Raw genomic sequence first — 27,533 nt, forward strand, 5'->3', positions numbered from 1 at the left:
TACAGAGTCACACAAGGTCTTCATTTAACAAATCTACCAGGGCATTATGCAATAAACCCAAGGATATATATACTACACTGTAATACAGAGGATAGACGACATTGGTTTAGATGCACAATATTATGTATAGACCAATTCCTGCCAATTTTTCTTCTGGTCTGGGGTAAATGACACTACGACTCAATCTTTCTGTGAAGTAATTATATTGCTTAGATTTATTTCTACAGTGTTATTCACTGTTGGGGCAGAGGGGATTTCTGAATCAGGTGCCTTTCTAAGACTGCTGTATTAACCATATTGCAGAAATCAACATGGTTGGGAGTCCGTTCATTGCATTGTTGAGCATAAAATGAGAGTGTATCCCTTACAGGGCACATAAATAAGTCTCTGGCAAGGACTAGCATTTCAGATATTCAATAATGTTTACTACTTTATCAGTATATGCTGGGTTGATTATATGAAGAAACCAACAAAGGCTGTTAGTTTACAAATTCCCTTATTCACAATGGAATACATTAAACATACTGTCTGCAGAAAGGGTTTGCTTAGCATCCCCAGGAGGAGAAAAAAAAAAAAGTGTTCACATTCTTTAGGTCTGACCCGTGGCAAGGACATAGAAGGGTTAGATAACATCTGTTACTGACCATATGTAAGCTTTTAATGGTATAAACTCAGAGATTCAGACCAGCTGAATCCAAATTAAAATGCATGAAAAAAAAAGAAGTGTGACAGGAGTCAGGGACAGAAGACATTCAGACTAGCATGTGGCGTTTTCTGTGAAGAGCAAGATGGTCCGAACGTGAAAAGCTACGGTCACAGTCTGGGCACTGAAAAGGTTTGATTCCTGTATGCTTGCGGAAATGCCGCGTTAGTTCATCAGAACGAGCAAACTTCCACGTGCATCCCTCCCAAGTGCATTTGTACGGTTTTTCACCTGGAAAAACAAACACAGAAGTGGGGATTTAGGACACAAACACATCAGTTAAATATCTGACAGATTTATCCTCTTGCCCCGTTGTATTTCAGCATGTACTTCAACGCTTACTCAAAAAGCCTCCGAACAGCACTGGGCTGCAGAGTACTCTGCGCTAGAAACTGTGTAGTTGAAGGTAACAGATCAAAAAATTGCTTCCTGCCACAACTTATTTTTTTGTTGTCTCTCTGTTCCTCCCTCTGCCACATTAGCACTTGTTTGGTCTCATCGAGCCCAGAAGTGTGAAGGTTTAAGCATTCCTTCAAGTATTTTCAAAACCAGGACCTCATATTCTAGATTAGTTGGGGGAAAGGACTGGTGTCACCATTCAGCACAGCAGGTAGAAATCTTGTTATGACCTCGTAAAGTTACTGTAGTATAAATAACTGGCACCACTGTCACAAGTAGCTCAACTTAAAATCTCTCTCAGTCATTACTTTCTAATCCTAAAATCTAATTCTGAATCTAAGATCCTCCTTCTCCTTAACACTGTTGTGCTGCCCAACCGGTAAAGGGCTGGCTTGTGTAGAGATGTAGCACAGACAGGAACTGGGCTCCATTTTACCTAAAAGCATCCCGTATCTTTGCAAAAATCTGTAATGTACATATATTCATTCAGCATGCCAAGATGAACATTTCTGCGGAGAACAGAGATGGGGATATGTGTACTGGAACACTCACTCAGAAAGCAGCACTATCGGACCAGTGGTCAGCATGTCCACATGAAGCAGGTGTGTTTGTATTTGGCACACAGTCCAGACTTTTGCAAATGGGCTACTCCCATGGAAGTCTCAGTCAAATTTAACAGTGATGTAAGAGGTGAGGTAGTGCAATTTGAACTGATTTGGTGTTTACAGGGTGTGTGGAATGAGTAATCTGCAAGCAACTGGACTGAAAACAAGTGAAGAGCCAGTGAATGTAAAGCGTACTAGCATCCACCATGATCCTGCTTTGGCTTACAGTCTATTGTTGTGGGTTTTTCCTGCTACATCCTCTGACTTTTGCACAGCCTAAATTATATTCAGAACAATGCCAGGTCTAACTTCTGTCACTTTGTTATTTACACCTGTGGTCAGCTGGCTGTTGGCACAAACTAAAAGCTTAGTCTACTGTTTTACCATAGACTTGGTGAAAAAGCATAGCAATACTCAAACCTGTATGGGTTCTCCTGTGAGCTTTCAGATGGGAGCTTTTAGTGTAGACTTTGTTGCAGCCTTCATAATCACATCGATGTATTCTGCGTTTTCTTTGCGTGTCCGGAGATTCCACAGGTAAAGGTCTCTTTCCTGGCTGAACTATAACTGAAGGGTGATTCCTGCAAAGTCAAACTGCATGTTAAAAATGAAAAACATTTAACACAGCAAACCTCAGCTAATATTGATTCATGACAGAGCCCTTTCTTCATTCACTACCACTATGTCTCTTGGCAGAAAGAACAACATTACATGCATGTCGAAAAATTCAAGAGGGTTTAGCAAATTTAATGTACTCTAGCAGTATTTTTAAATGTTTACTCACTTTGTGGCATGATGTAGCCATTTTTACTACTCTCTAGCTTTTTTAAACTTACAAAGGAAAACCCCCCCTTCAAATTCCTGTTTTTCAGTCAAATGAGATTTCTCAAACTCTTGAGTTCATAGTGACCTTTTCTTGTATTTGTTCACAATTTTTCTTCTTCCTTCAAATGTAACTGATTTGCTTGTAATTGGAAACAGCGATCCCATATCATTAAAGAAATTGTATCTTTAGGGTTTCAAAACAGAACTCAATCTTTATTGTTCCAGCCACTCCTGTAGAGAGTAATTAAGAATTTCCTGTTTGGTGCTGGCAGGCGGGTGCGGCCTCCCTATACCACTGACGTCAATTCCTAAAAGTAGAGTTTAGCCCATGTGGCACACCCACAGGATGTCTGAAGTTGTCCCTCCACCTTCATAAACATCATTTTTTTGCTTTTGAAGCCCACAGGTACAGTGCAGGTAAGACACGTACTAACAACAGATGGACTTTTGTAACAAACAAACATAAACATCCACACATGTGCAAACACATTGAGCATCTTGAAAGGTGTCATTGACTGTGGATATTTAGGTTTGAACTCCACCCCCAGTGTAGAGCTGGGGACAACCTTGATTCTTTCTTCCATGTCAATGTTAGAAAAGCAAATATTTTCACCAAAAAGGTATGTGGCATTACAAATCTTGCAACCTCACAAAGTTGCATTTTCAACCCATTAGCAGAACTGTATCAGTGCGTTTAATATATTTTTCAGCTTTTAACTGGAACTTAGTATATAATGTGCAGGTATTAGCATTCTTTGTTGCAAAACCAGCGCCTCCATGTGACTGAAATAAGCTTTCTACAACTCCTGTCTTTTCTCAGTCACTGTATTTCACATTTCTTTACTGATCAAATTATGTTTTATAACACTAGGTTATATTAGTGACTTAAACCAAGTTCCTTTAGGGCCTAACTTTCAGAAACACCTACTTCTGCCAGCAAAATAAAGGGCATGTGCTAAAGGTCCTTTGGTTAAAACTAAATAAAAAAAAGACTTACCAGGCACAGCAAAGAAAATCTTGTGCATGGTTTAACAAGAAAAAAATTTTCTATTACCCTCCATAGCAGCAGGATGGGAATTACCCATGTGGGGAAAGTTTAATTCTGTTATTAATTCTTTTATTAGAGTTACAACATTGCAATCAGCAGCCAAATACTCTTTCTTGGGTGTTTCTGTGACTGTTGAGTGATGTACTCTTCAAGTACACATTAAATCTAGCTAAAAATATTATAATGGCAGGACAGCCCAGATGGTGCTGTTAGACACAGATGTACATGCTCTCAAAGGCAGGCTTTTAGCTTCCAAATAAATGCTTCTCTAGAGCAATGCTCAGTTTTAATGCTGTTGCGTGCTAGTCTTTTTGGAGAAGCTCTTCCTTAGGACAGCACGCAAACTTGGTTTAAATCCCTATGTGTGGATGCTAGTACTGGACATGGCCACATCTGGAAAAAGGGGCAAAAAGGATATTGACTGTACACCATTTGTGATGGTTTTCAATCTGAGAGTGTGTAAAAAAAGCGCTGAGAATTTGTCTCTGTCTCATTTTCCCTTCAGAAGGAAGGTGGCTGGCAAGAATACAGAATGTTATCAATAAACATATAGGGTGTGGCAGTTTTAAAAAATGGGTATAGGTGGTGTCAAAAATCAGAGGTAAATATTAAGTGCCAATAATAAAAGCACAGCCCTATTTCATCCTCTCTTGCACAACAAGGTTCAAATTCACATTAAGTCTAACCATTCAATCATCATTCTTTAATAGATAGAAGTGTCTTCCAAAAATCATGTTACAATTTCAACAGCTTTTTCTCCTTCTTTACCAACAGACCACACTATGTTGGCAGCATGAGTTCAACTCTGACACTTGCACTCACAAGAAAATACAACATAAACGAGGCTTCTTGTATTTGGTCAGAGAATATTACTTCAGGTTTGATTTTTGAAGTAACTGCACTTACATCGGCTATCAGACATACCAGAAAGTCCAGCAATCCCTACAGAAATGCCACCAACAGTTTATATATATAAAAATGTGTATGCCAAAAACTAACACTAAAGCAGAATCAGTCACTTAAAAGTGAGGCTGAAGGTTTCCTATGTCCCTTTCAATGTAGCTTATGTGTCTAAATAGTGCGCTTTAGGCAGCTGGAACCTATGAACAGTGAAAAAAAAACCTCATTGCCTAACTATAGCTCATAATGCAGAGAGAGAAGATGATGAAGCTGTGAGACAACAGGAAATTTTATAAAGGTCTAGGTCTCTCATCTTGTAACTTGGGTGATTTGTCTATGTATTCTTTTAAATGATAAAAAGATAAACACTACCCTTTACTAACTTCTTGTTGTGGATACAGTAGAATGTGAACTTGAAAGGGCTGGCTTTAGGAACGAGCAAGAACTCCAGGCTCTACAGGACCGCCAGGAAGCAATTTAAGCCATTACAATATCAGGACAAGGTCTCTGTAAACATGGAGCAAGCATGGGCAAGCAGAGGAGATGCTTTGGAAACATGGACTGTTCAAATGCTTTCTGTAACAATGCTACCTACACATTATACCAAATTTTGTATTCTTTGCTCAGCAGATGGGTTTCCTGTGGTAACTGGACCCATTGGGAAATAATTGATGCAAATCACTAATGCAGGTGACAAGTCTGCAGAAGTCTCAGCCCTGGAGGAAGGGTGTGGTATCAGCCAAGAACAGCACTTACTGGTTTGCTCTTGTTAAAGAGGGCTAACGAAGAACAAAACTAAACTGAACCATTTGATAGTCCTGACCTAGCAGAAGTTAGTTCCAAGTACATACAGACCTGACTCCCTAGTGTGGCAGGTACAATATGGAAGGTAAGTAGCGACCTAGTAAACACAGATGTTTACTATTTTATGTTTATTATAATAAAATATGTAAGGTTATTTTAAAATAAACAGCATATAGTTTATGAAAGCTAGCTGGAAACCAGTTAACTGCAAAGAGCCTGCAGTCTAGAAGCTGCATCTAAGCTGGTCAGAGACTTGAAAACGAGGAGGGGTGCCCACAAGAAGACTGCGCAGGATGTAGTCAGCCCCAGAGCCACAGTGTGTCTTCTAACTGGGGAACGGTCATGAGCAGGAGGAAGAGGCTGCCTTCTGAAGGAAATGCAGACGACCACCTGCCCCATGCTTTCTCTCTCTTTCTGAATCGCTCCACACTCACACACTGGTTTTGGGAGTCTGGCTTGGAGTGCTTCTTCGCCACCCTAGGAAGCGAGGTCTGTACAACCGCTCGGAGGGGGCAGTGAGCAGGAAGAAAGGGCAGAAATGGATTCTGAGGACATGTGCCGTGAGCCCAGCTCAGTTCCCAACTTCAGCTCCTGTGAGCGCCGCGCCAGCAGCCTCCACACCTGCCCAGAGCACTGCCTGCTGAAGGATGCGCTGGGGTCCAGGCCATTCTGTGATTTTGGTTGACAGAATTTGCCATAGGAAAATGGGAAATGGAAGGGTGCCCATGGCTCTTCAGGTACTTCCTGAGAAGCTTTTAATATTTCCCATTAAAAAGTTTCTGCCCCAGATCTCACTTCTTTCTAGCCCTTGCTCTGCCTTCTGCCCACAGGACTGTTTTAATCCAGTTAGATCTGTGATCCCGTTCATCCAGTGGCCCCAGTAACGACTGTACCAGCACAATGAGTTGGTATTGGGGTGGAAACAAGTGGCTGGGAGGAGAGTGAGCTTCAGGAACTACTTCAGCTGCCAAAAAAACCACCCACGGAACAACGGCCTCAGGTAAACACAGAATTTCACTGGATATACACAGAACTTGTAGGCTTGAGGGGGTTCTTTCCACCAAGTAGCCAAAATTTTTTTAAAAGACAGAGAGGTCCTCCAGGAAAAGAAAGTCACAGGAAAATTTTTAAAGAAAGGTATTTTATGTAACATAAATAGAGAGATCAGTATGAAATGTCTTTACAGCATCTTTTCAGTTTGCTGCTGGTTTTACATAAACAGATATCACTGGCTTATTGGGAGTCCTACTTTTGGTAAATTGTAGGATTGGGATTAGCATTACTTTAGAAATGCATTATATAAATGGCAGATCTATGTGGTTGTGATGTATAAATACCTATAACTCCTATATTACTGAACAGGAGAAAAAGAAGTTGAAATCTCATTTCACAGTGGCAGTGGTGGGGAAGGATATTTTTCTGTATTTCAGATGTTTTAATGCACAGCAACACGCCCTCACACTCCTCAAAATTGGTAACTGCTGCAATGAGCTGCTTTTCATTCTTCTGCTGATCTTGGGACTACTGTTAGCTACTTACTCTTGCAACATTACTTGCTGGGGAGACAATGAGGTCATCACTGGAGGTGACATTTGTTCAGGATAGAAGTCAGTCTTCGATGGTTCGCTTCCTGGCTCTACTTTGATAGCTTTCTTCAGTGTAGGCTTCTCATAAGACTCAATGACAGGCACTGTATGGGGGAGGGTAGGAGAGGGAAGGCAACACATCAAAGATACAGTGAGTTATGGAAATAAAAATCAGTCCAACATTTTTATCAGTCCAAATCTCAGTAGATAAACAGCTTTATGCAGGTATAAATCAGAACACAATACGACCTTGGTAAGTGTGGTAAAATATTTACACAGTAAATTCTATGCCTGCATACTTTAGAAGAACAGGAATTATGTTCCATTTCCTAAAATGCAAAAAACACACAAGAAAGTGCTTGGATATACAGTTTCCCAGGATGCGACGGCATAAAAAAGAAATGCTGACAACACCAACCTTGCATGCTACTTGGAGTTTCCATCTCATCTGCAAGAACCGTGGACACCATGATGGGCTGCTGAAGATGGGGAGCATACATAAAAGGAACCGGCTGGACCACAACAGGCTGTATAACTGGGAGTATTCCAGGGCTTCTCAGTCCGTGGCGTGAAAGAGCAGCGGCCATTACAGGTGGGATTGTTATTGGCATGGAGATAGGCTGTACTCCTGGGGGTGATGGTGTGAATTTACTGAGAGGCGAGCTGGGTGAGGACAGAGTCAATCCAGGTGAAGTTCTCCTATGCACAGTCTGAAATTTTAGGGGGGAAGGAGAACTTCCAGTTGAAGGTGGTGAGCTCCGTTTGTTCACCGTAAGGTCTACTGGCTCCAGCTGGATTCCGTTTGATAGTCCTTCAGGGTTTGGATAGAATTTGTTGTGCAACATACTCGGTGTAGAATAAATGACACTGTATTTGTTTGGCTTCATTTGGTCCATGTAATTGGACGGGTATGACTGTCAGAAGGAGTGGGGGGAAAAAAAAAGAACATCAAATAATGAACACACACATAATTACTGCTGAAAAAGAAAGATGGCTAATAGAACTGAGGCAAAATGAAAAAGTTTCAAGAAAGCACTTTAATGTACTTTGCAAATAAAAGTGAATTAAATAAAGCCTAAGGTTTCACTCAAAGGACGTTATTCAAGTACTGACTCACTGTTTCAGAAGCAATGTAAAACAGATGATGGAAAACAAATTGTGAAGGCTTATTCAGCTCTTTTTCTCCCTTAAAAACTACCTTTCATGAACTAAGCTGCACATTACTTAACTGACCTGGGAGATACATGGTGCTATGCCCAGCATATAACTATATACTGAGGAACACAAAGTCAAGCAAAAGGGGAGTTAAATTGGACTTAGAATTTCAAGTAATGGGTCCCAATCAACTGCTTAAGTAATTGGAAAACAATCATCACTAAAGCAAGAAATTATGTATCTGAACCCTACAAGCAATAAAAAAAATACACTGCGGAATTATATAAGCAATAGGTGAGAAACTCAGGGGTGCAAAAGGGAAATTCCAAACCTTTTCTTTTTTTGAGAAATAAAGCAACTAACTAGCCAGTCTGATTTTGGAAAACTAGTACAAGGATAAATATTTGGCATGTTGGAAGAATATTCCTGTTAGTAGTAACTAGCAGTTTTCACTACGAGATCATATAAACCCCAAAGCTAATCTTGACCTACATGGTGATCTCCACATTTTAATGGAAATAACTTTTGTAAACCAAGAAGTATTAACACTCATTGCAGACTATAGTATTATTAAACAACTATCCAGATCAATTTTGCATTTTAAAAGTGTTGAAAACTGAGGTTGTTTACTAACAGACAACTTAAAATGGAAACCGATGTGCTGTTCTAACAGAGCAGAGAGACATAGAAAATGCAATACAATGTCTAAGGGCTAAATGGAAGTTTTTTGAAATAAAATGCTATCTTTGGATTCTAGTAAGTAAAGCTTCACATTAAGGCCAAACAGTTTCACACCAATATTAAAAAAAATGCTAAATTCTTTGCCACCAAAAAGACTTTGATGAGTGGGTTTTTAAAAAGTTCAAAATAGTAGAAAGTGAAGCAGATTAGAAGTGTAAAACTACTGTGTTTTTATATAAACATTCCCATGACATTTTAATTATTTTTTTTCTTGGGGTGAAAACTTCTAGCAATACGTCTTCCTGTTTTCTTACCTTTGTCTTCCCTGTGAGGGACAGTTAGTTGATTTTAAATGTCAATGTTAGCTAAAAGTATTTTTGCAAAATGAGACACAAACGTATTTGTCTTCTTTTCAGCTACTGTTTGAAACAGTAAGTTCAGAAAATGTTAAATTTTCCTGCTGCGTTCATAGCACTGTGATAAAACAACAAAGCTGAGTCACCTATTTCATAAAATACTCAAATAAAGCAGTATATACAATTATGATTAATCTTCAAATAGTAAATATTACATTAAAATCCTGAAACTTTATTTATTCTCTTTATGACTATTCTTACAAATTCAATCTATAAAAACGTTCACCTTTGATGGTAATTGGCTCCTCAGAATTCTATTAAAATGCCATTACTGCAAGCAGCGCTGGCTAAAACAAGTTCTGTAGATTTGCCACCACTGTTGAGCCAAGTGATGGAATTATTAGCATTCTAAGTGACTGAACACTGACTATTGACAGAGTTTAGTATTTATCAGTATTTAATATCTACTAAATCTGATCAAGTTATGGTCATAGGCAAAAATTCAAAATTTAAACACATAAGAGATATTAATTGCTTCTGTTAAAATTGCTGTTATTGGTTTATAGTACAAAGTCTACTCAGCTCCAACAAATGGTAGACGTTGAACTACTAAGCATCAGTGCATTTACAGTGCTGCAGGTTTGTCAGGGATCTTCACAAGGTCACCACCTATGAACATTTCTGCCTCTGTAAGAATACTAGAAAGGAAAAAGACTATGCAATTTACATCTTAGGGAATGTTTTTGCTCAACAAGGCTATTAAAGAATGAAGCATCTCCAGGCTGTAACCTTTCTATACAAACAGTTATCCTCCTTTCAACTCTTCAAGTAACACCAGGGGTGGGTGTGTGTGTGTTGAAAAAACACCAAACTATTAAAATGTTGCACAGAGAACTGTGAACTGGACAAGTTCAGTAAAATATATTTAGACAAGCAAGAAATACTTCCCAAGAATTAGGAAGAAAATAATGATGTTTTTAAGACATTATCATTTTAGGGACTTGGTATTTTATCCCATATGCCTTGCATTATTTTGCTTAGAAGGCTTTCATTGTTGTAATTAAGTTGGTACACAGTTAATATCAGCTATTTTTTCTGGCAGTTTGGGGAAGCTGAATCATTTTTCTAAACTTTTCTTCCGTCTGCAATTTTAATTGCTATGTTTCTATCTGAACTGCAGATAAAGTTGTGACAGAAAAAAGTGGAGTGACAAACCATCTGTGTTGGGAAGCAAAAGGGTGAAAAAGTCGAGAAGGATGTCAGAACAATGAAAAGGAAAATAACTGCTGTCAATCAGACACTCTTTGGTGGGAAACAGTTTTGCTTCACTACCAATGAGGTGTGGTTGAAACCTGGTTCGTTCGGAGTAAGTCACACTCAGATCTATCTCCTGGTTCTGAAGTTAAGCTTCCTGTACCTTTTAGCACAGCAAAGTTTCCGTTTCTAGCTCCCTGGGACACAGCAATTTCCATTAGGTTGATATGAACCACTGCTTTCAAATTGGTAAGTCACTTTCTTTGCCAGGGAAGCGGACAGTACCCCTTGGGGGATATGGGATGGGAGAGTAAGGATGACTTCAGAGTCTCTCTCTGTGAACTGGGAGCATTAACAATACAAAAAAAAAAACCAAACAAAAAAGTCCAACTACCACTATTTGGCTTTCTAAATGACACTAACTGCAAGAAGCGTAAGTGTACTTCATAGCCTCCAAGAGCAGCCTCTTCCCACCTATCCTAGAACATACGCAAAGTATTCTGGTGGAACAATGCAAAATTAGATATCACTGCTCTGTTTGCCTAAAATATTTAAGCTGATACATTTTCCTTGGATTTCTACTATGGGAATGAACAGTGTAAGTAGGAGTTTTGTCTAACTTGGATTGAAAAAAACCCAACAAATTCCCACTTTCCTGTAAATTCTGCTTTCCTAAACATTCCTGTGCAGAATGGTATGTCACTACAGTACATCACTATCAAGATGCAGGATTGTATTTCAACTTATATTCCTTTACAGTCTCCACCTAGCTCTTTATAATGTTTGATATCATCACTTTCCCTCTTTGGGCCTTACAAAGCAATTCATTTATCTTCCCTCGCTGTTTGTCCATAATAAAACCCAGAGCACTAAAGCCACAAAGAAAATGGAAAATAAATCAAAGGAACTTCTAGTATTTTTGAGTTATATCCATGTGGCTCACACAATTACATCAATAAATCGAAAAGAAGCACCACAATGCTTTTCCTCTTGACAATCTATCAAGAATAAAGACTTGCCAAATAAGTCATAAGCATACCTATCACCACCAAGAAGACCGCTGCTTCTACAAGGGGACGTTATCAAGCACTAATCTGATATAATTTGCTAAATTCTGTTGTACTGCCGCAATGAAACATCTTCTTTGCTGTACAGGTGAAGAGATTTTGAAGAAATTCACCAAGTCTTTTATAAACTACCTAACCCTAGGAATTTAACTTAAAGATTTAGCCAGCCTCTTAGAAAAACAGAAGCAGGTTAAGAACATGTTTACCTACTTACACTATTTGTCAAATCAGTATCATGTAAGAGGATGAACAGGATTTAATCCCAATAGCAGCTAATACATGAAAAAGCATTCTCACCACTTGACATTTGTATTCCAGTACATTAAGACCTCAACCCCTCCATGTAGCATATAGCTACTTTTAAAAATGGGTGAAACAAGTAGTTTTGGGACTGATGGAAAGACAGAGAAAACCTCTTTATTTCAGTTCAAAGAAAGATGGTAACACATAAAACCCAACTTCTTTCACTGAACCGTCACTGGTATTTGTCCAAATGTTTCAAAGGTTCTTACAGCAAATGTGTAGGTAGGACTCATGACTTTGTCACTTGTTCAATAAGAACCATCCTAAAATATGTTCAATACTTCAGTCAGTAGCATGAGCTGTCAGTAGAGTGATGAAATACTGTGGGTGTGAGCTTCAGTCATCAAAGAAGTATAGTTAATCCTTTCAGCCGCACACCCTGAAATACAGTGGTGTCAAAACCAGAATTTGTTTCCTTTTCCCACCCCAACTAAGGGGATGTTTTAAAGACAGACTTTATACCTACAGCCAGCATATGTTCAGGTAAAATAATGAATAATTCCTAAGGGGCTTAATTTAGTTTGGTCTTTAGTAATACTATCAGAATGACAGATACAATACAAATAAATCCTGATTTAAGAATTCTGGGTTATGCCAGCCCACAGAGAACTGAATGCTACACTCAGCACCTCCCAAACACCACTCTAAGTTTCTCTTTCTTTCCACCTTCTCAAAAGAAGGTCAAGAAAACTGCCACGTTCAGTGGCTGCTATCCTTTCCTATGTTCTCTCCATACCATGATTCGTCCCTTCAGAGAGTGTCTCCAGAGCAGTTTCTGCTGGGGAACTGTCTGTGGTGGCAGGGCTCCAAGGAAGCCACAAGACCAAAAAGTGCTGGGGAAGCCAGGACCTCCAGGTCTTGGGGCTAAGCAGCCTGTCTGCGTACAGAAGCTGAAATGCACACACTCCTCGGCCTGAGAAAAACCACAGTAATCTCCATAAGGGGAATCTCACTCAAAAAACGTCCTTTCCTCTGGACTTTCTGCTTTTCCTTCCCCCCCTTTTTTTTTCATTATGCAATAACAAAAAGGAAAGCATACAGATTTGGTAAAATGCTCTGAATAGTCTCTAATGCCTGGTCGATTGCACCAAGTTATAAGAACACCCAAGATGCCTCCAGAGGTCCAACGCATGGCAGGTACCACACCTCTGCAAGGAGCACATAGTACAGAGTAAGCAACATTTGGAAATACAATCTTGAAATGCACTTGGCTCAGAAATGCTCCCTTGTTCTTCCAATTGCAGTTTTTCCTTCATCTGCCAATCTGGGGAAGACTGCTCATGCCTCTCCTGGTCGGGCTGCTGAGGGTCTGACCCTGCCCATTTTGCAGCAGCACACAGCTGTCTGGGGCACGACCTTCTCTCATGCGCATCACCCCCAGTCACTGCAGAACCTTCACTGGGAGATGAGGGCAGATGTGTACAAAAGATAGCCCACAGTGTCTCTAGAGTGTTATTGTAAAAGTGGCCTTTGATGGACACCATTAGATCTCCTTAGATAATTGTTGATAATCACCACTAACTTTAATAAGGTTATGCAAAAATTGTGATTGAAGTGACAGGTAGACTGGCCAGTACTAAGGTGGTTCTTTGACCCAAATATTGGAATTTGTCATATTTACACCCTCAGTGATAGATAATTTTTTCTATGATTGCTCTCAAATAGATAAACCCCATGAAAGTTAAACTGTCATTTTAAAATGCATATAAACTTAACTCTCAAAAAGTGTTATTAACACATTGAAGAAATCAGACTGCTTACAGATGGATTTAAACTGATGACATTCTACTTTTAAATAAAACAGGAAGCAAGCACTTCACTGAAAGATGCTATTCAGATCATGAGTTTAATGCACTAATTTATGCGCACTGACTTCACCCTTTTAATTGATTAGCCTTTCTAAGGGTGTGGCTTCATGTTACACTTAATCTGATCTTATTGCAGGCTACTGCTGAAAAGGGAGGTCCCATTCTCTCATCCTCAGTTCTCCCCCTCCCCTTGCTCTAGCGTTGAGCAGCTGCAGACTGAGTCAGATCAGCTTCCTAATCTGACCAAAGAATAAGGGTATTTTTGGATGGTTAGCAATTCTGACCATTCAATGAGCTGACCCAAAGGATCCAAATCATCCTGTGGCCACCCAAACGTTTCATGTCATACAAAGCAGACAGAAAGCTGGAAAGGAGGGAGAAAAGCCTGAACCCTCCATATCAGCAGCAGCCTGCAGTTGAATACGTGAAACATACATGAAACTGCTTCCTAAGGCCTTATTTCCCTAGCAGCCTAAATCATCACAATTCTCACTGTCCCCCTCCCAGCTACTCCTGCTGCTCTCGCTTACCAGGCTCTTCTCTGAGATGACCCTATACACCAAGTTGACGGAAAATTAATCCAATTGTAAAGGAAAGTCTCCCCTTTCCCTTTTTCCCCCATTCCTCCTCCACTGCTCTGGTTCTCATCTGTTCACATGGTAAGGTAATGCACCCAGTTTACTCAGCAAAAAGCAACTACTTCTTTGTCAGGATTAATTTTCTGCTGTTCACAGCACAGTTAGCCCCAGGCACCTGTTTTCAAAACCAAGAGAGAAACAGAAAAGGGGACAGTGAGCAGCTGTTCATTTAGTTCAAAGGTGTAACAATGAAACCACAGGCTCTTGCCACTGCACTGTGAGGTCTGGCAACTTAATTTCAACCCACCTCCGTCAGCAGCATGAGCTACAGAGATCATATTTGCACTGCAGTGGCTGAGAAGTATGTGGATGTTCTCTCCTCTGCTCTGGGGACGGGAAGACCAGCAGAGGTAATGGGGCAGGTCATTTAGGGGTAATAAATTAATAAACTACAGAAAAAGTTTTCATAGAGCGTAAATTTGATTGCCCTAAAACCAAAATATAACTTCACAGCCTTTCCTAGACTAGTCCAAAGCTTAGAGAAAACTTGGTATGAATTGAAAGATGGGAAAAACTATAGAGTCATCACAAAGGCTAAAATATTTTAAAAGTCTTACCACTGAAACAGGATCCATGGCTTCTTGCTTGATTGGGACCGGGTCAAACATTAGCATCTTTTTTATTTGCTTGTTCTGATGACTCTGATGTCCAGGCCTGCAGGGAAAAGACAAGGTGTTAGAAAGCTGCAGAAGCCCCCCTAACCAACTTTCTGAACTGTAAAGAATTTACCGTTTTGTCAGATTAATTGAAATACTTATCCATCTCTAACATAGCTTCTTAAATATTTGACTGAGCTAAATTTAAATATTTCATTTATTATAAGCTTATTCTTTCCCAATTGCTATTGAAACAAAGGGACATCTGCTCACTTTAATAAAAGTTAATTTGAATTTTTGTTGTGCATGTCAGCATACCAAATCACAGAACTGTCACTTTCATTAGCTGTTATTAGTGTGTAAACACATTACAATTTAGACTATGCATTTCTCATCAGCACTATAGCTTCAGAATAATCTTGTTTAACTGATAATATAGTGAACTGATTCTGGAGAGGGTATTTCTTGTCCTGATAGAAAAGTTGAAACTTTCACATACAGTAACACTGAAATCAATGTGAAAGATTAAAATGCAGGACTAATTTAGAGAGGTACATTCAACATGCTGCAATGACTTAACATAAAAAATACATCAGTTATTTCCATGAGATAATAGATGTAGTGACAATTGAACAATTTGTGCTAACTGTGCAAAAGAAAAGCCCTTCAAAAAATCTGCTTGTATTCTGTGCAGCTTCAGTTGTTTTTTCTACAGTGTTCAACCTCACTTGTCCAATTCTAGATTATCTCAAATTGCCTGAAATAGAAGTATTTAGCATAAAGGATGTCATAACTATCATACTACACATTTGCTGTGGTCAATTTGGAAAGATGCTGTGAAGGAAACGAGGAGATATTCTTCTGGGATAAGCCATAAAGGTACAGAGTGAAAACCAAGAGAGGCAAAGGAAGGTTGTTCTCAATGATGTTTAGAAGTTGCAAGCTTTTAGAAATCACTTGAGGTTATACATTATATGACTGATGTTAAAGCAGCAAGTTCTGACCATGCACTGTACAGTGCACAGCCCTGCCTGGAAGTGGTATGACCTCTATTAAGACGTGAGGCCAAAGAAACAAAACACAAAATCAATTTTGACCAGTAGATGGCACTGGAAAGAAACGAATACAGCCAACCTACACCATCCAATTTCACTCTGTGAAAGCAGGCTAAAGGCTCAACAGATTTGTAGCTGGGGCTGGAAAACTCTCCCAGAAATTTAAATGAAGATTTTAAGATGTACCTGCTCAAATTAAAACTATTCTAATAAGCCTACACTAATGAACAATCTTGCAATTAACTACCATGTGTTGTTTATATATAAAAATCTGTTAAGAGCTTCCTGAGAAAGATGGCATGAGTTGTTACAAGTCTATAATTAATTATTCAGGTCTATGAAAAAAGTTTAAAGACTTCTGGAAAGTGTACATTTTGAATAATGGAAACGAACAAGTATCAAAAGTAAAGTATCTTCATAATTCTTCTTAGAAAAGTCAAAGGCCTGACAAACCCAAATCACAAAAAAAGTGAAACGAATAGAGAAGCTCAATACAATTTCCAGTTTAAATTTAACATGTAGTTGTATTTTAGAAGCAGTTGTGTAAGATGACACTATTTTCTAAAAGTTGTGATAGTTCTGGAAATACTTCAATTATGTTTGTGAGAAGGTTATTAACTATGCTATTTTTCTTTGAATTGATAACTTTTTCAGGTTTTTAGCATTTTGCATAGATAGAGCTAATGTTTCAGACAAATGTCTTCCCAGAAATATTTCCCCATATCTATGCATTAAATACATATATGTACACCTATGCATCACTCACACATGTTCCCACACATATGTATGCATGGTAAAAACAAAAAAAGTTATACATTTAGACATTTAAAAGTTTGCAGTAAAATGTAGCATCTCAAACCTCATATACAAGAATTTGGAACTACTTGCTTTCAGGTTTCCAGAAACTTTCAATTTTTAGTTTGTATGTGCACAGATAAAGCAACACATCAATTTGTACTTCAGTGAAGAAAGGAAGGAAAGAGGTAGGGAAGAGGAGGGAGGAGGAGGGAGGGAAGAGGAGGGAGGAGGAGGGAGGGAAGAGGAGGGAGGAGGAGGGAGGGAAGAGGAGGGAGGAGGAGGGAGGGAAGAGGAGGGAGGAGGAGGGAGGGAAGAGGAGGGAGGAGGAGGGAGGGAAGAGGAGGGAGGAGGAGGGAGGGAAGAGGAGGGAGGAGGAGGGAGGGAAGAGGAGGGAGGGAGGAGGGAGGGAGGGAGGGAGGAGGGAGGGAGGGAGGGAGGGAGGAGGGAGGGAGGAGGAGGAGGGAGGGAGGAGGAGGAGGGAGGGAGGAGGAGGAGGGAGGGAGGAGGAGGAGGGAGGGAGGAGGAGGAGGGAGGGAGGAGGAGGAGGGAGGGAGGAGGAGGAGGGAGGGAGGAGGAGGAGGGAGGGAGGAGGAGGAGGGAGGGAGGAGGAGGAGGGAGGGAGGAGGAGGAGGGAGGGAGGAGGAGGGCGGGAGAAGGAGGGAGAAGGAGGGAGGGAGAAGGAGGGAGGAGGAGGGAGGGAGAAGGAGGGAGGAGGAGGGAGGGAGAAGGAGGGAGGAGGAGGGAGGAGGAGGAGGGAGAAGGAGGGAGGAGGAGGGAGGGAGAAGGAGGGAGGAGGAGGGAGGGAGAAGGAGGGAGGAGGAGGGAGGGAGAAGGAGGGAGGAGGAGGGAGGGAGAAGGAGGGAGGAGGAGGGAGGGAGGAGGAGGGAGGAGGAGGGAGGGAGGAGGAGGGAGGAGGAGGGAGGAGGAGGGAGGGAGGAGGGAGGGAGGAGGAGGGAGGGAGAAGGAGGGAGGAGGAGGGAGGGAGAAGGAGGGAGGAGGAGGGAGGGAGAAGGAGGGAGGAGGAGGGAGGGAGAAGGAGGGAGGAGGGAGGGAGGAGGAGGGAGGGAGGAGGAGGGAGGGAGGAGGAGGGAGGGAGGGGGAGGGAGGGAGGGGGAGGGAGGGAGGGGGGAGGGAGGGAGGGGGGAGGGAGGGAGGGGGGAGGGAGGGAGGAGGGAGGGAGGGAGGAGGAGGGAAGAGGAGGGAGGGAGAAGGAGTTTGTTCTAAACAAGCAGTCATGCTCCCAGGCTACTCTTTTTGTCATTTTCGCAGTTTTAAAATTGGGTTTTCTTCAGTTTAAGAGTTACTCCTCTTCACCTTTTACTTCAAGAAAGTGTGTGAAAGACACTTGATACACATTTCACATGTCATGCTACACATTTGAGTGTTTCCCAAGAGTGCTCTAAATTACTGTGCAGGACTTAGACTGACACAAACAACAGAAAGTGTAATGCCCTGAATAAAAGTGAAAAGTAATTCTCAGTCTTTCTCAGGTGTAGTCATCTAAGAACAGCAGAAGAAAACACTACTTTTATTGCTGCATCATAGTACAGAAATTGGTCAGTTCTTTACCACGTTACTCTTAAGCAGTAGGTTCCCCATTTGATAGTGACTGGAAACCAATTTTCAAGAAAGGAAAATTAATATATAATGCTTTGCCCTGTTGGCCCAGATCAGAGGGTCAGATTCTTATTTGGTGGAAACTGATAGAGCTGCTATAGAGTCAATCTAAACCAGCTTTGGGTCTGGCATTTAAAATTTAGCTCAGGACACTTTCCTAATGCCGCAAATAACCTCACAAAACAACTCTTTTTGTATTTAAAAATAATGCTCCAAATTGATTGCTTGGACCACATTCACAAACAAAATACATGCATGCACCCTCACACACAAACAAAGCATTCTACTTCTAGAAAGAAGTGGGTAGTTTTCCCTGGTCTATTTGTAAAATTGTGCCTACTAACTCAAAACCTCCCGATCTCTCTCTCCTAAACATTTGAGAAAGGGGCAATAGGGAAGGTAAACAGCCTTATCTGTTTCTATTACAGAGGAATGAAAAAACAGTTGGGTTCTACTTTACACACTGATTTCATAATGTACTTGTTTGAAAGCCTGCAAATTGTTTAGTAAATATAACTAATTTCTGGAAAATCAAAACACCGTCTCTCACTCCTGAGGTACCCTGGAAAAAAACAGTGAAGAGACAACAATATATTCATATTAAGGGTATTAAAAAATAAGGGCCTTTGTATTTCACGTTATTAGATAAACTATTCTGCATTAAAGGGTTTTTTTCATGTGGGTTAAAAGAATTTAGAATGCATGTAATCTGAAACTAAATAATTAACTACAATCCGGTAGGCAAACATTCCACCCTCTCTTTTTTTTCTCTCTCCCTCTCTTTTTCTGCTAACAAGCCACCCAGTTTTACTTTCTTGCCTCCTCCCATTCACTCCACCCTGTGGATCTCTGCCAAGTCAGTCCAACTTGTCCAAACAGGACATGGCTTTTGATAAGATTTTGCTCACACCCTGTACTTCAGAAAGACAAATGAAGCAATTGGGTTTTGTATGCAAATAAGGACAGGTGCAAGGTAAAGTCCAGGCAAAGTCCCTCAGTATTTTCGTATATGAAGTCCATATACGAAAATATGGACTTGCTTTCTTCTATGAAGAAAGCAAGCCAGAAAAAGAACAAGCTCTGCCCTTATGATCCAATATGCAGCATTCCAGAAGGGAAGTTCATCATTGGTAGAGCTCACTGTCTCATCAGGATTGAAGACTTCTCGATATTAACTCCCTGACAGATATGGTTTACTGTTTCACAGACATAATTAAGAGTAAATGAAAGCTTAAAGGTACTTAACATGTATTCTCACAACAAGGACTTGTACAGATTATTTACCCTGGATGAAACGAGCAAAGCGATTAAAGAATGCACTCAGTCTACACATCTGCACTGCAGAGCAGCTGGAGAAGCGCAACCGTATTGCAGCTACTCCTGGCAGCTCTGTACATCTACCTTCAAGGTCCACCAACTCTGCAGACCTGTTATGAAAGGAAAGGGTGGGGTGAAGGGCCAGTTTTGACTGTGCACATCTAGCAACTACAAACCCTCCCTCTAACACAGAGCCTTTGCTCTCATTAAATACCTGGAAGAGCAGTCAGTGACCCAACAGATACTCTTGCTGTGGACAAGGGGGTGCTGACCATAAATATTGCCTCTGTTCACCCTGGATGAAAGCATGCATGGGGTTTGCTTTCTCAATCTTTGTGCCTGGGGGAAGCAAGAAATGCTGCCCTGTGGTACTGTGAGGCTTTGTCTCCAAGCTTCAAGGTATGATTGTTATTGTTGGTATAATTACAGAATAATGTAATGATATCTGCTAAATTAGCACTGCATGACTGCCCTCCACAAAGACACTGCAGCTCCTGCAGCACTGTTGGTATCTAGCAGCCAACCTAAGTCATGTGGCCAAAGCTCTTCACTCCAAGCCCTTTGGGACTTATGCTGCTGATCTGAAAATGTTACTTTTCTGTGAGCCTCAAGTCAAACCTCTCCTGATGCTATGGAGAAGTGATAATGTCAGAAGACTCTCCACTGATGAAATCCAAATGGTGGGTAGGTTTTCTGAACCTGGATGAGAAGTCTTTGTCAGTGGAACCTTGCAAGAGAGCTTGACAGAGAAAAAAAAAAAAAGTTTCTGAGAGCAGGATTCCCTTGAAAGGGTAGAAAAAGAGTTTTCCAGAGCTAGTAACAAGATGTTTGCACTTACTGTACCAGTTGCTCATCAAGACCTGAGTCAGCAAAAAGTGTTTCCGAAGTTCCATTAGCTTTAATGGGAAGTAAGCAAGCGCTTAACTGCACTGGGCCCCAAAATAGCAGCAGGCAAAGAAACTCTCCAGCTCACCACAGCAGTCAGACTTAGTCAAAGCAAGCAAGAGCATGGGAAGGAGCAAAGGCCCAGACAGGGTGCTGGGGGAAGGGACCAGAGCAGTCAGTCCCTGAAAAACAGAGCAGGGGGAGAATCATGTAGTAGTACACCAAGAAAACCCTTTACTCATTGACAGCCTTCTCTGTTTACTCACTGGATTTCCACTGGGAAACTGCAGTAACTGTTGAGAAAGTCAGGATATCATGTAAAAAGAAAATAGTACCTGGGCAAAAAATTTCTGCTGAAAGTTTTACTTGACAGGCATGAAGAGAAAGAATATTTCCATAGGATTCTATTATTTATTATTTCAGACTATTTTTGCTTTTTATTGACTTGAAAATCTTTTACCTTTCTCCTTTCAGAAATGCTAGCAGGTGGAAAAATCTGGGTTTTTTGCACAACTTGTGCATCCTAACTTTGCTGATGTCACTTTGTTTGACTTAGAACTACTTTGACGTAATAATTTATCAGCTGTGTAGCAGACTAATCAGCATTTCCATTAAATTTGCTATAATACTGTCACAGGCTCTTTGAAGCCATATGCCTGGAAATGGCTTTCTTGTATGTAAAAAATTTGGGCAAAAAAAGTTCTTGAAGCACTCATTAAGAAAATGTCTTCTCTATCAAGAAAAAAATGGAGCCTATGTAAACCCTGTTCAGCCTTCAGTTCTACATTTACTATGGGAGTTCTACATATTTCTCTAAGGGAAAGAGAAAGAAAAGCTCTTGAGGCACCTCCATTAGACAATACTCTCCCTTATCAGGGCAGACTGCTGTCTGGTTTCCTGTCTCAAGCTACTTCTTCGAAGGAGAAACAGTCTAGTAAGGATAAAAATCAGACTTTCGAAAACAAGTGAAGTATGTGGAATGGTATGATAATCTTTCCTTCCAAACTGAACTTTTTGTTGTGTTTTTCTTAAGAGGTTAATTTTGAAGAAAATTTAAAAGAATACATAGAAATCCTACCTTTTTATTACAAGGGAAGAATGACAGAAAACACTTGTTCTCATACGTAAAGGGTTCTGCTATTTCATGAAACATATGAAACAGAAATTCAACATTTTTTATAGTACGGGGAGAAGAAAAACAACCCCTAATCCTAAAGAAAGGAAATGTACATTCATGAATAATAGCCTGAATGATTAATTTGAATGAGGATTTGAATACAGGGCAAATGTCAATGAACTTCTGTGTACCTACGGAAGTGGAAAAAAAAAACAGGGAGAAAAGCTGGACAGTGTAGTGAGTACAAATGAGGCAGTGATCAAAGCAGCTTAGACCCTTTAAAAGTGGAAAGTCTGTCATGCCTTCACGGATCAAGTTAGTTTGTGGGTAACACACATCGACTGCATGATAGTCAGTCCACACGTTTGGGTTTTTTTTCCATTCTGACTTAGTTTACTATTAAAAACCTGTTAGAGCTTTATCTTTCCATTTGGCTGATCTACACTTACACTTCCCCTGGGAGATACCCATTACAGCTACAAAACCCTCAAAGGAAGCCTCTGCATCAAGTGAGTGCTTAACAGGGAAGGGTTAAATCTCTCCTAAAACCAGCTCTGCCAAACTTCATATTCTGGATTGCAAGCAGCTAGCCTTGGAATGAAAACACAAAGCTTCAATGCTGACAGCATAAAGGAACTCTAAAAGACCTCCTGTTAGTGGTGTTAATTAATATTAAAAAGTTGGTTTACAAAACTATTATAATTTTAATCTCAGTCCCCGATTATGTAGAACTTCTGGCTACAAAAAGGTATGAACCACAAAATTTACTGCATTTATTATACACCAGTTTCCAATATCAAATGCAGTTAAATGCAAAACTTTTTTTTTTTCCTCTGTCATGGGAAAAATTATTAAATATGTTTGAAATCCTGTGCAAACTAACAGTACCAGAATTAAGATATTTAATCAGGTTCTAAGGATAAGCTCACCCATGGTATTCTAAAATTAACATTTAAAAAACTAAGTAAAACCAACTGAGAGTAACAAATTAAAAAAAAAAATAAATAACTTACCAAAACTCTGTGGCCAAATACTTCTCGTTATCTGGATTTCTGAACAGACAAGAAAGAAGCTGATGTAAGGATGTGCACATAATTCAGTAAAAATTATTTTTCATATAAAATTAAACCCTGAAAAAGGAAGTTTAAAGAATGTGTTTCCAATACTTTTTAGAAGATACCTGCAATGACCACAAACAGCTAACTTTTAGCATCCGAAAGACCAACAGCAGGAACTAGAAGAATACTTAAAAATGAGTGAAATAAAGAAGGGGTAAAATGAAAGGGTAGAAATATTTCTGTGTGCACAGAAACTATGTATATTCCAGCCCATAAGTGACAGAGAAGAATAAACACTCCATCTTGCATTTTCACCCAGGGCCTGGTTCAAAGCCCACTGAAGTTAATGCAAGTCTTTCTCTTGATTTCAATGAGCTTTGGCTTGGGTCCTTTAGCTCTTCTTCTGTCAGATCCAAAGCAACAGAAAAGATTTACCGTCTCTTTCTGAGTTTCCTCTCGATGCTTATCTATGTCTGCCTGCAACAGGGTGGGAGGAGAAGACAAATGCAAAAACAGGAGTAAAAAAATTTATTTTTATGCCTTCAAAGTGCAAAATATGGGACTGCCATACCTATTCATTCCAAAGAAAAGTTAGCCAGCAGTGCCTCATTTTCTGTATTACATCTGGAAGACAGTGAATCTTCTAGTCTGTATAAGGAGAAAATAACTATTCCTTCTGAGATCTGGAAATACAAAGTGCTTACGGTGGGCCATTCAGATTGGGTAAGGGCAGAAGCCAAAACCCTCTTGGCAAGCATGAGCCTACAGGTGTGGATTCTCTTCTCTCTTACACTCTTCTTACACCAGTGTAACTCCGTGACTTTAATGGAGCTATTCCAGACCAGCTGATGAGCAAGTGAGTGCAGAAAACTGGCTCACAACTTTCTGGAGACTCGAGTACAAGTTTTCATCAAAGGGAGAGAAGCTCTCCAGTTCACCCCCATAAACATACTGGAGTCGAGGGCGTGCGTTAAAGGTTAACTTGGAAACCTCATTATGACATAACACAGGCATCTTAAGCAATCGTGTGTAGAGCCATGATAACTCATTGGGTGGGGATTGGGAGTTGAGGGGCAGTGACAAGGGGCCCGGACGAGGCTACCGATCTGCCAGAAAACAGCCTGAAACAGGAAAGAGCACCACATATGCCACTTGGAATGTGTGACGCAAACCCCAGCCTTGAAACAAAGAACAGGAAACAGCTCTGCTGGCTGCGCTGGGGAGAAAGCACAGAGAAACATTTAGGCGGCCCTCCCTGACCCTATATTCATGAGCAGCTGGAGTCTTTTAAAACAACAACAGTGGGTGGAGGTGTTTGTTCATTGGGTGTGAAGAAAAACAGTGTCCTTATGCAGGGGACCTGCCCTATTTACAAACAGGCTCCCTTAACATAAGGGAGCGGGAGATTTTTAGACACCATGGGTCATGACGATTAGCTGAAACCTTCCCTAGGACTTGTTGGTTTATTACTGTATTTACAGAATGCTAGTAGCTAAAAAGAGCTAAAGCTTCATAACATCAAACAGGCAGCACCCAGCCTGACAGCAAGCACCTTCTCTGTAGACAGAGCTAGGGGGATCAGACCATTGCAGGAGTGATTTGTAAAGCTAGGGGCTGCTCCTGGACAGTGTCCCACTTTTTTTTATTCAGTACTGATCAATAGCTGAGGACCAACATCACTCAGTACACCCAAGAATATTTTTCTAAGCCAGCACATGCTTAGCCTTCTACATCCCTGTTTCATATGCACTCAGACTGCACCTCAGGACCTGACTGCCCATGGACATAATGCTTTTATTTTTGAAGCACCCAAATATACAGCTGAATAAATGAAATAAGCTGGCAACATGAGGCAGAGGAAAGGCACATCTTATCTAGATATCATGCAACAGAACAACTTCTACATTCATTTTCCTTCAAAGCCATGGTTTCAAATACTCTCTCTCTCACGTACTTTGCATTGGTTATTTATATACCATGGGCCAGAGATCTAGTATTATCCAATATGAGAATGTGTTAGAGCAAATTATGTGGATGAGTACTGCAGTAACACTAATAATTGCTGTGGGGTTTCATGGCTCAAGTTTAACAAGGCACATGAGGCGACAACCAACTAGTAACAGCATCTACACAGCAACGTGTAGGTGTACGTTTTACTCAGATAGTGTCGGTTCCTTACTTTCTTCCTGCTGAATCTGGAAATATAAGTAATTTGGTGGTTGTATAACTGCCATCTCTATTACCTTGGAGCCTTCGACTAATCTCACTCATGTTTACATCATCATTTATCTGAAGACTTTTGCTTTTGGCTAAACAGGTGTTGCCTAGGTCAAATCCTCACAATACCTGAGGGCTCCCTCACAGCTCTCCTACTTAGGAGTGATTTTGCTCTGATTTTTCTCAGGGAAGGGAGAGAGACTATTTAGTATCCTTTTTTTTTCCCCCTGCCCTTACTCCCAGTGTCCCTTGTGGTCTATAACATATCTGTAACAGGGAGTGCAGGGGGAAAAAAAAAAAAGTATTTGTCTGCTTGGGAAGAAGTAAGAAAGTCCACTCAAGTCAGCCTCAGTTTTTTTGTATTTTGATACTAGACAAAATATTCTTAAAAATACAAGGGGAAAGTTAGCTTGAAATAAATCTCTTCTGGGTCAGGCAGGATTATCAAATCCAGATGTAATTCCTCTCACTCAAGCAGCAGCTCCTCATGTGATTATCAAGACAGTGTATCTTGAAAGTATTCTATGGAAAAATCATTAGCGGTCAGCTGTGTAATCCTTTGTTTTCAATACAGGTAATGAACATATATGGATATTAGCTTAAATAAAGACAAGTCTTCACAGCTCTCCTATCAGCCTCCCGAATTAATCTTTTCCCAACAATAAAACCTTCAGAGTTCAGCTCCACAAATAGTGGCACTTCCTGATTTTTCAAAGGCAAGTAAGCAAATAAAACACGGCAGACAGTGCAAGTACAGTACCCGAATCACCGGGGGGTACACAAAGCAACTTCAATGTATTTTTTTTCCTATAACTCTTGAATTATAACTATTCTGAAATAGGTCTTTCTCCCAACCTCTGACTAGGTGCTGTGATCTCCCAGCACGGGCTCCTGTCGCTGAACCTTCCTTTTCCAGGGCTCCCCTGGCTGTGCCAGGCGCTCACCTGACAAAGGTCCAAAACAAATAACTCCGACTCCCATTTCGGCTTTAAAAAAAAAAAAACAAACAACAACACACAAAAAAACCCCCAAAAAACTCAAACAACAAAAAAACTCAGCATCCAGAAAAGGGAAGCTAATTACGGTCGTTATTTCTAACTCCACACTTAACTGCCGTGCTGTCCCAGGCGCCAGCCTTTCAGCTTCGCCTACATCCTAGCTAAGCGGTGCCAAGGTTAGATGACAACAGGAGGGCTAAATCTTTGAGAGCCGGTCCCATCCCTGACTTCCGCGGGAGTGAAACCGGGGACACGGCGCTGCCGATGGTACACTGCCAAGAGCCAGCTCCTGCCCTGCCACTTCCCCCACTGCTCTCACGACCGAGGGAACCAGCTATAGTTTTCACCTCGGCGTCGTCCGGCGCGATATCCCTGACGGTCTCTAACCGGAGACGATCCTGTCACATCCCGGCGGGCGGCTTGGGACAGCGGCCCAGCTCGGCGGGAGGGCGGCCCGGAGGGCCGGGAGGCCCCAGGCCCCCCGGCGAGGAGCGCGGCCGGCGGGGGAGGGCGCCGCGGGGGAGGGGGAGGCGGCCCCGGCCCCGAGCGGCGCCGCCGGCCACACAGGTGCGCTGCTCGCCGGGGCGGACAGCAGCACCCCCCGCCTTGCTCCCGCCGCCTCACCGCGCAGGAAGTTTCACAGGCTCGCCGAGGGAGCCCCGCTGCGAGCCCCCGCGCCCCCCCCTCTCCGCAGCGGCGGACGGACGGATGGAGAGCCCGTCCCCGCCGCCCCCTGGCCCAGCCGCTGCTCCCGCTCCCCGGGTTGCCGGCGGCGTCCCGCCCCCCGGCCGCCGCGGGCTCCGCGCCGCTCGCAGCGCCTGGAAACTTTCCTCCCCCGGCAGCTCCATCCCGCAGCCGGCACGGCCCGGCCCGGCCCCCCCTCGCCCTCACACTTACGCTGGGCGGGCGGTGCGGAGGGCGCCGGGCCTCCGTCGGTTCCCGCAATGCCGGGGGTCGCGCTAGGTGGCGGGGGCTGGGGGCGCTCCGGCGGCACCAAGGCCGGCGTCTCCCGCGGCTGAGGCGCCTCGGCGGTGGCTCCGGCTCTGTGTGCGAGGAGGAGCTGCCCGCCCGCCGCCGCCCTGCCTCCCGCCCTCCGCCCGCCCGCTCGCTCGCTCCCCTGCCTTCCCCCCGGGCTGCTGGCACGGGGCCGCGCTGTCACATGACGCCGGCGCCGCTCGCCCTGCCAGGCTCCCCGGGCCGGCGGGGTGAGTGGCGGTGGGAGGGTCACGGCGGGGAGCGCGGCCGGGCGGGCCGGGCGGCTCCCCGCCCGCGGGGTGGAGGCTCCGCCGAGGGGCCGGGGCGAGTCACCGCGCAACAAACAGCCGGGCACGCAGTGACTCCGCGCCGCCCGCCCTGCCTCCCGGGGGCAGACGGACTCGCACAGACACTAATTATCCCCAGCAGCCCGGGGAGGGGAGGGGAGGGAGAGGAGCGGGGCCGCCACCGCCCCGCTGACAAACCTGCCCGTCCGGCTCCTCCTCCCCGCCCGTGTGTCGGGCAGAGGCGTGCGCCTGGCACCCGGCTCGCTGCGCACCCCGTCCCCTCCCTCCCTGCCCACCCCGGCCGACCTGCGGCGGCAAAACAACAGCAACACCCAGCGCCCGGGGGGGAAGGAAGGGAGGTGCTCGCTCTGGGGCGCTGCCGCCGAGCTGGCTTCGCCGGCGGGGGCTGGGAAAGGGAGCGGGGCGGCGTGGAGCCGGGCGGTGGTGCTCCCGCCCCTGCCGCCGCGGGGCTGCCCGCGCC

The 27,533-nt window shown here is 42.6% G+C and overlaps 1 protein-coding gene across 3 annotated transcripts; it reads right to left on the bottom strand.

Moving 5' to 3' along the window:
• On the bottom strand, window positions 1–26,883 carry KLF3 (KLF transcription factor 3). Of its 3 annotated transcripts, none has more exons than XM_075091677.1 (7): window positions 26,688–26,883; window positions 22,531–22,569; window positions 14,690–14,786; window positions 7,289–7,784; window positions 6,824–6,974; window positions 2,128–2,288; window positions 1–934 (listed from the first exon to the last, which is right to left on the bottom strand). In XM_075091677.1, exons 3-7 carry the CDS (start codon window positions 14,744–14,746, stop codon window positions 753–755), a joined length of 1,047 nt encoding a protein of 348 aa, XP_074947778.1. In that variant the 5' UTR covers window positions 14,747–14,786; window positions 22,531–22,569; window positions 26,688–26,883; the 3' UTR covers window positions 1–752. The 3 variants fall into 3 exon arrangements, with proteins under 3 accessions (XP_074947778.1, XP_074947777.1, XP_074947776.1); XM_075091676.1 differs by lacking the exon at window positions 26,688–26,883 and adding an exon at window positions 26,138–26,295; XM_075091675.1 differs by lacking the exon at window positions 26,688–26,883 and adding an exon at window positions 23,147–24,265.
• Window positions 26,884–27,533: the final 650 nt, after the last annotated feature.

This window comes from Phalacrocorax aristotelis, chromosome 4 (assembly GCF_949628215.1).
Source record: "Phalacrocorax aristotelis chromosome 4, bGulAri2.1, whole genome shotgun sequence".
NCBI classification, from domain to species: domain Eukaryota; kingdom Metazoa; phylum Chordata; class Aves; order Suliformes; family Phalacrocoracidae; genus Phalacrocorax; species Phalacrocorax aristotelis.